The sequence below is a fragment of the Podarcis raffonei genome, chromosome 4, assembly GCF_027172205.1.
Source record: "Podarcis raffonei isolate rPodRaf1 chromosome 4, rPodRaf1.pri, whole genome shotgun sequence".
NCBI classification, from domain to species: domain Eukaryota; kingdom Metazoa; phylum Chordata; class Lepidosauria; order Squamata; family Lacertidae; genus Podarcis; species Podarcis raffonei.
In genome coordinates this window covers 38,592,949-38,606,565 of record NC_070605.1, presented here as the reverse complement: position 1 = coordinate 38,606,565, position 13,617 = coordinate 38,592,949, and the positions used below count along the sequence as shown (strand labels likewise).

The 13,617-nt window shown below is 41.0% G+C and overlaps 1 protein-coding gene across 2 annotated transcripts in view; it reads left to right on the top strand.

Annotated features, from left to right (window-relative positions):
* MYH15 (myosin heavy chain 15) overlaps window positions 1-13,617 on the top strand; it is an 89,865-nt gene that overhangs the window by 47,779 nt on the left and 28,469 nt on the right. For both annotated transcript variants that reach the window (XM_053386279.1, XM_053386281.1), the window contains 5 exons: window positions 2,960-3,202; window positions 3,946-4,122; window positions 4,908-5,053; window positions 6,049-6,139; window positions 9,309-9,698. In XM_053386279.1, coding sequence (XP_053242254.1) covers window positions 2,960-3,202; window positions 3,946-4,122; window positions 4,908-5,053; window positions 6,049-6,139; window positions 9,309-9,698 — 1,047 coding nt within the window. The remainder of the gene's footprint in view (window positions 1-2,959; window positions 3,203-3,945; window positions 4,123-4,907; window positions 5,054-6,048; window positions 6,140-9,308; window positions 9,699-13,617) is intronic.

Genomic DNA, 13,617 nt, shown 5'->3' with positions numbered 1-13,617 from the left:
AAAAAACCCCCTAAAACTTAACAAAACGATGGGGTATTGCAGTAGAAGTAGACTACTAATTTTATTTTATTTTAAAAAAGTTGTTATATATATAATTCCCCAGTGATATATTATATTATATTATATTATATTATATTATATTATATTATATTATATTATATTATATTATATTATTATACACACACACACACAATTACACAAATTAACAAAGGGGCACTGCCAATTATGCCACTTCTCATTGGTGGTGTAACAGGGATTGCTCCATAGGTCCTTGTGACAGACAGACAACCATCACATTACGATCTCAATATTTAGGAAAGAATAGCAGTTTTTCTATTGACTAAATATTGCAATAGGAATGTTGAGAGAATGTGATTTTCTAGCAATAGATGTGCTGTCTTGAAACATAAACTCCAATTCTCCTGCAAAGAAACAAGCAATATGCTTGCATTTATTATATTCAGAGCAATCATACTGGAAAGTCTCTTTAAAACTGTGGACATGTGCAATGAGAGATGTACAAACTACCTAGCAAAACCATGATAATATGTAGAAATTAACAAAGGGGCACTGTCAATCTTTTGATCTACAAAATCTGGAAGAAAGAAGTTCTTTTTATATTACAGTATTGCAGTTCATAATTAAATATTCAGAAAGTTTCTTCCTCACAGTAAAAGACAGACATTAGGAACATTCATATTCAGTTGTGAGATGTCAGCCTGTATATTTTGTATTAAATTTAGACTTCTCGGGAATCTTTATCTCTAAATAAGTACATTAAAAGAAAATAACAATTGCTTTCCATAATTTGTTCAACTAAGGACTGGCGTCTTAGTTTTGCTTTGCATTAGTTTACATTACTTTACATGCAAATAAAAGAACTGCAATACTTAAAAGGCTTGGATATAAATACTAATGTTTTTCATCTATATTCCAATCAGTTGAGTTGGTTACCATGGCAAACCACTGAAGCAAGGAGATGTTAAACTTGGAGATGTGGCATTTTACATGCAATTTGCAAGCATGCTGTTGAACTAGCAAAGAAATTATTTGAAAAGATGACAAAGAATGCAGATTTTAAATTTTTGAGAGCACATTCCAAAATGAGTGACTGTTTATTATTAGTACACAGAATGTTTTTATACATAAAGTGGTTTGTAATCACTATCGTGTTCATCTTCCTAAATCCCTTGTGGGACACTATTATTTTCATTCAGAAGACAAGGAACTGTGGCTGAAACAGTCAATTGAATTGTTTCCAGATGGCAGCTTATTGTGCAATCAGTGTTACTCATGTACACAAGTCTTTTTCAACATCTACATGACAATGTTGTCATCAGAATGCCAGGCCATACCTTAATAATAATCAGTTTTCCCCCTACCATAGAAAATCCATAAAAATAACCCATTATACTGTATATCTGCAGTCACTACTAGGGTGTAAACTCGATTGCGTGTTTTTTGTGGTGAGAAGTTTGTCACATAGGTGGTGACATTTCAGTCAGTGGCCTCTAATGCAAACCCCTACTGCCATTTGCTCCTCACCTATGAACCACCTAGCTATGTTGTTTGCGACAACCCACACAGTCTGAGTGTGCTTATTTCCCCTAATTGCTGCATGCTGAAGGCACTTTCAGATTTCAGCAACCAAGCCAGCCAGAAGGAGCTCTTCTCTCAAGATCTCCACAGAGAACGTGTGGGATTCTGTCGGAGACTGTAATTGAAATGGTCTTAAAAATATTATTATTTAAATAATGCAGAGGTCTTACATGAGATTATTCTAGTGTCAGTCTTAGCTAAAGACTTAGCTAAAAATAAAATAGCCCTCTAGCACAAAACATCAATATTAACAAAACAAATGGAAATGGATATTGCCCCTCCACCCAAAGGGCAACTTTCCGTTTTGCCTGTTGTGAAACATGGTGACTAAGGCTGATAACATTTGCTCTTGTAGACTTCATTCTTCATGTAGAAATATTTGCATGTGTAGGCAGTACAGAAGGGTGGGGGAAGTAGTGGAGTGCAAGGCAAGAGCAACTGAGGGAAGGGACAGCAAACAAACATCCAGATAAATTCCATCCAGCTCTGCCCACTGGTTTGGATGGCAAGTGGCAAAATAGCAGTGAATAGCTATGACTGAAAAATGAGAATGTGTGGAAGCAAATGCACACAGAGGAAAATTAGATCCAAGGCCCCCATCTGGAAGCATCCCCTATGTCACTAATATATTCATTCATGTCTATGCATACGCAGAGATGTTGTTGTTGTTATTTAAAGCAGGCCTTTTTCACCAGGAGGAACGTCTTGCCTCAGAAGGCTTGCTTAGCAATCCTTTGGCTTTTTCAGGGGGTTAGGGAAAACAGTTATGTTCAGAAGAACCTTTCTGTCACCTGCAGGGTTGATAGAGGCAGTGATATGGGTCCTATCTTGGCCCAACACCTCTTATTTTGCTGCATAGCAGAGATGGGGAATCTGTGGCTCTTCACAAGTTATGGGACTGTAGCTCCCATCATGCCAGACTATTGGCCATGCTGACTGGGTCTGATGCAAACTGTAGCCTAACAACATCTGGATTGCCACAGATGTAATCCCACTGTATAGTCTCTGCTCAGCTGTTACATTATCTTCCAATGGTGTGTTTCATTGTTAACCTTTACCAAGAGGACTCATAATGGGTACATTTGGTGAGGGGGCAGAAATGAATACCAGTCATTCAGGCCTGTTATCTATCTACAGGGTTATGAAGGCGCCCAGAATTAATGCGCTGAACAATTAATGTCAATTATCTCCCAAGCTGTTCATATCTGATCGTTCATCTGTGCGTAAGATTGATATATCAATCTCGCAATGTGTGAGAGCACACACATCCTCAAGAGAGAGAAAATTCGTGGATGAGAAGTCGTTTGGTACATAAGTTTTCTCCCTAGCCACTAACGCAGTCCCTTGCAAATCCTGACAGGAGCAAGACACCCTGGCAGATGCAGAAGAACGATGTGACTTGCTGATTAAATCTAAGATCCAGCTGGAGGCCAAAGTCAAAGAGCTGACTGAGCGGGTGGAAGATGAAGAGGAGATGAACTCTGAGCTGACATCCAAGAAGAGGAAGCTGGAAGATGAATGCTCTGAGCTGAAGAAGGACATTGATGACCTTGAAATAACACTGGCAAAAGTGGAGAAAGAAAAACATGCCACTGAAAATAAGGTAGCTTTAATACTTGGCTATTAAAAAAAATCCACCCTCAGAGCAGCTTTATGGCAGTGATCAATATGCAAGTCTATAATTTTCCAAAACTCTTGGCTGGGAAAAGATCTGGCTACATGCTCCGTCTGTACTATGTCAGGCTAATAAGAAGACAGCTATGTTTTTGGCCATGGGAACAGTCTAGGGATTCTTTGAAAGTACCTATAAAGACTGATGCAATTTATGAACCAGGAGATCTGTGATCTTGCTATCAGCAACCTTCTGCCTGGTCTATTTAATATATTTATATTTTGTCTTTCTCTTACAATGAAACTCAAGACAGTGTACATGTGGTTCCCAGATCTCCTTTTAGGTACTGACTAGACCCGGACCTTTCACAAGGTGGCTACATCATGTCCCTTAGGCTAGAAAGTTGTTGTGCAAGTTATTTCTGGCCCTATATTTGGTGCCCGGATTTCCATGTTTTAAGAACTGGGAATTGAACAGTACCACATTAGACACCTGATGTATGCTACTTGCTTTCCTTGCTTCCCCACCTGATATCTGGAATTCAGTTCACATGACCAGATAATCCAAGAAAGCCAAGCATCACTTGCATGGATGAAAAATTATTTGTGGGAATCAGTCCCACATTCATACGTAGCACTCGGTCCACTTCAATCACAGCGCAGGCAGGGAAGAGAAACATTTGAGCTAAGATTTCTTTGCAAAAACTTCTGGCCTGTGTCTTCCTTCCCCAACAGGTTAAAAATCTGACAGAAGAAATGGCAGCACTTGATGAGACCATCAGCAAGCTGACGAAGGAAAAGAAGTCATTGCAGGAAGCTCACCAGCAGGCCTTGGATGACCTGCAAGCAGAGGAGGACAAAGTCAACACACTGAGCAAGGCTAAAGTGAAACTGGAGCAGCAAGTGGATGATGTATGTTTGCACTGCTGTTCGTTCACCTAGGTTGTTTGGGGGTCGGGGTTGGACATTCAAGTGGCTTTGGTTGTCCCGTTATAAATGTTGGACCTATTATTGAAATACCGTATTTTTCGCTCTATAACACACACCCGACCATAACACGCACGTAGTTTTTAGAGGAGGAAAATCCGTAGGCATGCCACCCGTAGGCATTGCCTCCATAACACGCACAGACATTTCCCCTTACTTTCTAGGAGGAAAAAAGTGAGTGTTATGGTGCAAAAAATACGGTAGGTGACAATGAAAGTTGATCTGTTGTTCAATTTCTGAATGGAAGGTAAAGGCAAGGAATTCATTTGCATTCCAAGTTTCACATAGAGATGCTGTGGCGGGGCCATAGCTCAGTGGTAGAGCACACCTGGAGACCCTACCTGGGTCTCCAGGTAGGGCTGGAAAACGACTCCTGTCTGGAGCTCTGGAGAGTCACCAACAGACTCAGTCAGTGTTGACAATTTGGAGCTGGATAGATCAGTGGTCTGACTCAGCATGGTGTCTTCATATGTTCCTATGAATGGTGGGGAGCGGGAGGTAGTTCCACACCCCTTTCTAGTATTTTGTTCAGCATGTTCCTTATGGGGAAAGAGGTCAGTCTGCTTACATCAATAAAAAGAGGACTCCGTTTCTCTAAACTTCAGTACGGCTTACAGTACCTGAAGATGCTGCCAAATGTCTGGTCTGCCAAGAACTTGAAAAGTTGAGTGGCTATTTTCTCCCATATCTGTCCCTTTTCATTTCTGTAGCTCGAGGGCTCTCTTGAACAAGAAAAGAAAGTGAGGATGGATCTGGAAAGAGCTAAACGCAAACTGGAGGGTGACTTGAAGCTGACTCAAGAAAGTGTCATGGACTTGGAAAATGATAAGCTGCAGTTGGATGAAAAGTTAAAGAAGTAAGGTGGTGTTAGATTTCTTAGCGGCAGAGGCTGTTTCTATACTGTAAAACATTCACTGCCCTATGATGCTTTGTACCCTGTGTAAAACGCAAGAAGTCAGTAACAATAATATCTTGCAGTGCCACTATATTTTCAGTCCCAGGAAAGCAGCCAAAAACAGGAGGTTTGTTTAGTCCCTGGTGAGTTGCCATATGTGACTGGTGGGTGTGTTTAGCTTGATGGGTCAAAGGTTCTGTAGGCCTGCTATACACACACACACACACACACGCACCACAACTAGAAATAGGGTTGCCTAGTGAGACAGTTCCATAAAACAGTAACAACATAGAAAATAGAAAGGTAGACCAAATTTGCTACCTCCAAGTGGAGGGCAGCCAGCCAGATTCAACTCCCCATGCTCCAGTCTGCTTTTCTTCCTTCCATCTGGTATGGTTTTGTGCTCCACGTCATAGCAGATTGGGCTTTGGCAGGCAGATCAAAATGTAGTTCACTTAACCAGCTTTTCCCTCCAACAGAGTTCTAACAGGTACCAGATCTCTGTGTTACTTAGATTGCAAATTTGCAGGCAGCAATTTCCTAAGGACCTTGAAACGTAGCAGGAATGAGTCATATTCAGGCTTTATAGCTCCTGTATGGAGCATCAGATGGGTAAGGAATGGAGCCACACTAAGTAGCCAGTCCACCTTTCGTAGTGTGTGCTGACTACTAGTCCTGTCCTTGGCATCCTTGCATACAGTGTGAATGTACAGTGGTGGCTGGTCTTCCATCCAACCTGGAATTCTGTGTGGTTGGGGAGAAGACTTCATATGTGCTGCTGTACACATGAACACCCCTCCTGCAAGGGGGGGAAGGTTAGTCATGCATGCATGTGTTGCTCTATGCAAACACCTGAATAGGGCTATAGTCATTGTTTGTTCTGAGATGGCATTTCAGCTTAAAAGCAACCAACTAATTACTCCATTGTACTCAAACCCAATCTATTGCATTAATAGGAAAGAATTTGAAATCAGTCAGATGAGCTCCAAGATTGAGGATGAGCAGGCCATAGTGATGCAGCTCCAAAAGAAGATAAAAGAGCTTCAGGTAATTATTCCTGCTCAGTTTCTCTCGGTACTGGATATACTGGACATTGTATTATAAGAAAGCCTTGGGTTTTGTACAGGTTGTAATCCTATTTGATCTGAATTCCAGGTTATTAGAAATCTTTTAAGGTCACAAGAAAAGCTCTACTGGATCAGATTAGACATCCGCCCCTCTCTCTCTCTTTTTAATATATCTTTATTAATTTAAAATAAATACATTTATGAAAAACAGACCCCCATACAAGTAAAAAAAATACAATCAAACAAAAAAAATAACAGAAAAATCTAACAAACCACCACACTATAAGATATAAGAAGATTAATATAATTATCATCATATATACTCCTGGTATTGAACACAATTATAAAATTTATAGAAAAGAAATTTAAAACTGACTTCCAATTAATCTCACTGTACTTTGTCTATCTATTACTTTATACCACACAGTTACATATTTCTTGTATAATTTCTTTTTACCTCCCTACAAACTTATATTTATACAATACAGGGATCAGTCTAATTCTGCCTGATTAGACATCCAACTCGTTCATCACCCTGTTTTCCAGAGTGGATAGCTCTGGGAAATCTTGAAAGCAGGGATTGAAGGTGACAGCTTTCTCCCATTGTTTGGCCTCCTCCTTCCCAGCATCTGGTATTCAGTGGCCTACTACCACCAAACCTGTAGCTATCACTTAGCTGCCAGAACCAACAGCCATTGACTATAGATGGTGGAGAAATTAAATTAACTGTGCATTGAAAGGTGGACCTACCTAATTTGCATATTCCCAAGCAGTATGAGAACAGAAACACAGTCAGCCTTCAAAATTCACACTTCTCTGAATTTTGTGGTGAAATTCTTCAACCAACCAGTGTTTACAAAAATGTGTCTTATTAGGTGAAAGTGTGCATAAACATGAATATATTAGTGAAAATAAAACACAACAATTCATTCTATTAGGGGAATCCTTGCAAAAGATGTAGGTCAGTCAAAACTGCATACAAGAATGGGTTTAATTCAGAGAAATTCACAACAATATTCTGATGAATTTTCATGAGGATTAAAAAACTAGCAAATGTTATAACTTTGTTACATGTCATGTGAAGAGCTATGTTAGTAAAGAATGAGGAGGAGGAGTAAGATTTTTGGACATATGATTTGGCTTTTTCTATTTTTTGATTTCTTAACCTATTTTGAAGGCTTAGAAAAGGTTAAACAATTAAAACCAATGTTTTGCCACAATGTAGTGGCAAAACACTGGAAAGATAAAAATATACTCACTAAAGAGGAATGGGTAGTCAAATTGTGCGAGTACTTGGAGCTTGCAAAGCTGACAGATGCAATAAGAGATAAACCTAAAAAATTGGTGAAAGAAGAATGGGAATGTTTAAATAATTATTTAGGGGACAAGGGCTCAGCAAGAAAGATCTGGCTATGTTTAGAATGATACTGCATAGAGAAATGTTCCCTGATACCAAAATGAAGGATTCCTTTGGAATACAGTTAGAGTTAATTGATAAGAATAATGATCTGTTGTGAGCTTGACGGAAGTGTACAATAGATGAGCTTTCCTGCTTTGGCTCATCTTCCTTTTTCCTTTTCTTTTTTCCTTTTCCTTTTTTATTTTCTTTTATCTTTCCCATAATTGCTTTCTTGCTGTTCTGTGTCATGTACTTCGATTTTTTTGGTAGTTTTTTTTAGTTCCCCCCCCATTACTATTAAGGAATTTTTCTTTGTAATTTTGGTTGTCTATATTTATATGTACCTGTTTACATGTACCTGTTTAAAGCAAAATAAAAGTTAAGGGGAAAAAACAATTAAAACCAAATCTACACAAACACAGAAAATAAAATTTATAAGATGCTCTGTGGAGAGCAGCTGGAGGCTATGTGTGTGCATTGTTTATGCATATTGTCTCTTTTCAGACCTTCAAGTGAACATGTAGAGCAAGGATGTGGAGCCTAAGTCCTCCCACGTATTGTTAGATTCCAACTCCTATTAGCCCCAGTTCATAGTCAGGCTTCGGGATGAGGGGAGTTGTGGCCAAACATTATCTGGAGGTCCTCAGATTTCCCATCCCTAGTCTATAGGCTGAGAGTGGGCACGAGTCTGCTTTCTCCCCTTCTCAGCATGTGTTCACCAGCACAGGGCTTGTTGTGCTGGATTTTGAGGGTGAAACCATTGATCACAAGCAGGCTTAAATGAAATTCCATTCTTGAGCAACAAGAATCCTAATAACAGAAGGTGCCTTGTTGAGTTGGTGGTTGGGAACGATAATAAGAGACACATTTGAAGGAAAGATATTTAAGAAGAAAGGGATGGAAGCAGGGAAATTGGCTTCTAGGCAGTATATCCTTAATGGAAAGGGAACATTCGCCTCTGACTGTATTGTCCTTGGTTACAAGCACCTAGGGGCTTGCTAGTCAGTAAAAGAACAGAATACACCTCAGAGGAAGACAATGTGAATTGCAGCGATGTGTTAACACTGGCAACAAAGTTTGCACAGAAGTAAGAAACTCTGTCAAGAATAAAAACAGTCCCTTTGGCTGCTGATCTATGGAGGTTCTATGACCTCCTTGGTTTTGCAGCTGCCAAAGTTGCTCTTTCTTCCCTCTGGAGGGGGTGGGATGTGGCATTAATAATTCTGCAACTTGCTTGCTGCCCAGAGGCAGAATGTGTGACTAACCAGTTTTGACAGTTCTAGTACAGAGGTGAATTACGGAAAGGGACCACAAATGCTTGCTGCTACCCTATATTTCACCCCCTACTCACAATTTTAAAGTGGCAGGGGACACTCTTTGTAACGGAATACTCCACTTCCAATATTATCTTGCTTTTAAAAATTTCTATTTTGCCATACTGTTGGAGCAATCCTGCACAATATTAGTTGGAAGTAGTTCCCAGTGGGCAATGGAGGTAAGTGTAAGTAGGACTGCAGCCTGGGTGTCTGATGTCTTGGAAAGATGGCAGAGAACATTTCCCCAGATGATTAAAAACATCTAACCGAGTTGCAATTCATGATTTAAAGTTCTGACCCAAATTCAGAGTGAGAGAACACTCTGAATTTGAGGGTTCAGAGTTACCACAAAGGTTACTTCCAATGTCTTAAGATGGAGGCACTGTGGTGTCTAGGGCTGTGCTGTTATGCTCACATGCTTCTCTGTCTGATAGGCCCGCATAGAGGAACTTGAGGAAGAGCTAGAAGCAGAACGAGCTGCCCGCGCAAAGGTGGAGAAGCAAAGATCAGACCTGGCCCGAGAGCTGGAAGAGCTGAGTGAGCGGCTGGAAGAGGCTGGGGGCGCCACTGCGGCACAGCTGGAGATGAACAAGAAGCGGGAGGCCGAATTTCTGAAGCTGCGGCGGGACCTTGAAGAGGCCACGCTGCACTACGAGGCAACCGCAGCTACACTCAGGAAGAAGCACGCAGACAGCATGGCGGAGCTTGGGGAACAAGCGGACAACCTGCAGCGGGTCAAACAAAAGCTGGAGAAAGAGAAGAGTGAGCTGAAGTTGGAAGTGGACGATCTGTCTTCCACTATGGAGCAAGTGATCAAGGGAAAGGTAAAGCCTCTGGGTTTTACTGTGAAGACAGAGCGGATGGAGATAGGGGTATTTTCAAGCCAACCTTGATTATCTACAACCAAAACTAAAACCATTCAGTTCCACAAAGTCAGATCAGTGAATCAAAAATAGGAGGCTTTGTCCAGCCAAGTTCTGCTGGGAGTAGGCTCGCTGAAATGAATAGAGCCAAGTTAGTCACATTCACTCATTTCTTAGGGGAGTTGCATTCTTTGAATAGCTGCAAACAATGTTCATGCAATACATCAGGTATGCATATAGAAAAGGCCACACAGAAATGCCAAGTGGTTAAACAATGGAGCAAAATATGACAAATGGTTGGATCCAAAAATCTCTCTGTTCTTGTGGGGATGTCATTGATTTTCTTTCCTGGCTGAGCCCTCCTGCGTCACATTATGTGTCAGTCACACACCGGAGGGTCTCTTGATCTGCTGGAGCAGCTTTTCAGGGGGTTGCTGGGGGGCGAGGGGAGCTGTAGCCAGGGGGATCAGTAACTCCCAGATACAAGCAGAAGAACCTTTTGCTCTCAGAAGGGGAAACCTTTCAATCCAAGAATTTGCAAATGTAAAGCAGGCAATCAAGAATCACGGGAAGGAGTAAGAGAGGAAGTACAGTGTGTGTGGAGATGCAATGACAAAATATTGTTACGCCCCACGCCAATCTCCGAGCAGTATGAGATTCCAGGGGTCCAGGCACTTACCAAGGGTTTATGTTTCCTTTTGGAAATGAGGCACAGCAGACACTGCAGTGTTTTTATGATATATGGTTTATTTACACATATATAGTACTGGAGCCTACAATGAAGAGGTTCCCAGCATTACACTTCAAGAGAGTCTTTTGCTTCTCCCACAGCCTTGGATCTAAACAGAAATCAGCCGTGTTCTCTGTCTCCCTTCACAGTTTTGCCAGTACATCCTTACTAACTGCCATCCTTAAAAAACTAAGACTAGCTTTTTGTCTTATTAACTAAAATCAGAGCCTGGGGAGGGGCTTCACCCATTTGGCTGTCTGGCATTGAATCTCCAGATGATCCATCTGGTACCTTTGGTTGGGTTAAAGACTCAGCCATTATCAAGTGGTTACCTCATGAGGAAGCTGGCCAGCGTTATTTCCAACCTTTGCTCAATCCAGGAATTTAAGGATTTGCTGAAATTTGAACCCTTTTAGGGGAGTCTGATCCCACCACAAACTCATAACAATAAGTTTCTCCCTTGAGTGCCTGCCTTCTCTGAGAATCATGCTTGCCTAACTTCTTAGCCTTCAAGTGTCCATTTTAACTTCTTAAATTAATTATATACAGTCATACCTCATGTTACGGATGCTTCAGGTTATGTGTTTTCGGGTTGTGGACTGCAGGAAACCCAGAAGTACTGGAATGGGTTACTTCTGGGTTTCGCTGCTCGCACATGCACAGAAGCACTAAATCGTGCTATGCACAGAAGCGCCAGATTGCACCGGTGCCTGCGCAGACGCAGCACTTCAGGATGCGAATGCTGTGGGTTGCGGATGTGGCTCCGTCACGGATTACATCTGCAACCCGAGGTTCCACTGTATTTACTTTTGCTCATTTTTTTTTATAATAATATTTATTAAAATTTCAGAGGAAATACAAAAATATAAAAAAGAGAAAGAAAAAAAAGAAGAAAAGAAAAGAAAAAAGACAAAAAGATACAAAATACAGAAAAATAAAAATAAAAATAGTTAAAAACAAATCAGTCATTCCATATCCTATCTTTCATCTGCCTATTTCCCTGACTTCCTCACACCTCCCTTTTTTTGTATCCTGATTCAGTCATTGTTTCAGCAAATCCTTTGTATATTTTAGCTTATAACCAATTAATTAACTCTATACATCCTGTCCATCTTTCACCATATTCTGATGTTCAATTTACCTTACTTTATTTAACCTTATCTTACCATAAAATACCTTAACCTTATCTTAGCATAAAATACCGTGAAATACCTTAAAACTTAAAAACTTAATACTTATTTATCCTTATATCATTTCTGCTAAAGCCAGACAATTTCATTCCAACATTCTCCCTAATATTCATTATTTTACACTAATTCCCAAAATAAAAAATTTTCTTTATAGACTCTTCCAGTTTTCATCCAACATCCCTTCTTCCTGGTCTCGGGTTGTGTCAGTCCTTATTATCCAATTCCATCTAGTCCATCAACCTGGTAGTCTGATATCCGAGGCTCTTAAGTCTCTTCCATGCCCCTTCTGCAGATCTTTTTCTTCTTGTTTATACTTGTACTTTTCCTTGTCTCTTGTTGGTGTCTTTCTTAGTTTCTTTCCTTTCTCCTTAGGGAGTAGGTCTCCGGGGAATTTCCATCCATACTCATGTCCATCTCCCCACGTCAAACCAGCCCATTCCCCACAGTCCCACTCCCCACAGTCATCAATATAATCCAAAAGATCTTTAACAGCATATTTCAAAATCTCTCCAAAGTTGAGATCCTCCTCAGCTCCAGATTCCTTCAGGCCTAATTCAAGTTCATTCTTCCAAAACAGTGGCTTATACTCCTGCAGGGCCTCGGGTCTCACCATTTGTGTTGCTTGAGGTAGCACCGTAGCTTCCTCCATTATTATCTGCCCTTGCATTTGCCCAGTCGAACCAGATTCCTGGATTGGTCCCTGTATAATTTCTATGTCAATATTCCCTATTTGTCCACATTCACTAGTTGCAACAGTCATCAAATCCAACTTCTCATTCATCAAATCCACCTTCTCATGCAACTGCTCCAGCAAAGCACTTGTCTTGCAAAAAGCAAGCACCAGGACTTCTTCCAAACACATTTTTATTCAAGGTCACAGTCTGGTCCCACGATGTTAATCTCGCAGCTGTGAAATCCCCAAGTAAACTGCAGCAACAATTTGACAAGCTCCCTCTAGAGGATACCATTTCTATTTGTGTCCATCTTTTTAAATCATGTCCAACAAAAGAAAGTTACTTTCAGTTTTCAAATATTTTGTTTCTTTAGAATGCAACAGGCAGCAGTGGAATCAATTTGTTTCTCTTTTTTCTTGCTATCTGTCAAAATGTTCCATTCACAGTCAATGAACGTCTCTGATAATTTCTGTCTCTGACACCCCGTTCCCAGGTTTGAGACGGTGGAAGCTTATTTTCCTTTACTCCCTCTCCAGCAGGCTTGAACAGTTTAATCCCCCCCCCCTTTTCTCCTGCTTCCAAGGAGGTTTTAATGGTTATAAATGAAGGAAATTTCGACCTTTGTAAAGCGACTTTCCAGGCTATTAGCTTACAAGATTTTTGCTTCAGTCTATTTACAGAAAGCGGAAGGCGGACTTCCTGTTTTGAACCTTCCCGCTTCGGTGCCAAATTAAAATATTCCTTGATCCAATTTTCCGTTTCTACTCATGGGTACTTGTTTAGAATCCAATTGTCGACAGGAAAAAGTCAGCGCTCTCCGGCAATGGCAATGCGGCTTCCCTCCGTGAAAATAGCAGTCAGTTCACAGCACCGCGCCGATCACCCTCCTTCGCTCCGGAGCCCCAAAATGGGGTTCCCCGCGGATAGGGGAGGCACTCCTGGTGCTCTGCCGAACCCCACGTTCCCAGGCTTCTTCCACCTGGGATTTCTAGCGGGTCCCCACCTTCGCCGCGGCGGGTAGACCCAGTTTCCACGGAGACAGTTCCTCCGGTCGGAGGAACTCCGCCATTTCGCCGATGGCGCTAACCCGGAAGTCTACTTTTGCTCATCTTACTATGCCTTAAAACTCTAGGATATTCACCATGTTGAATCAGACACTGGGTTTTCCAAATTTTTCTCCACATATCATTCTGTAAGCATTTCTAAAACTCCTCCAGTCGTACTTGGTACTAGCTTTTTGGCAAACCATAATGCATCGCTATTAATAAATGTCAAAATCCATATTA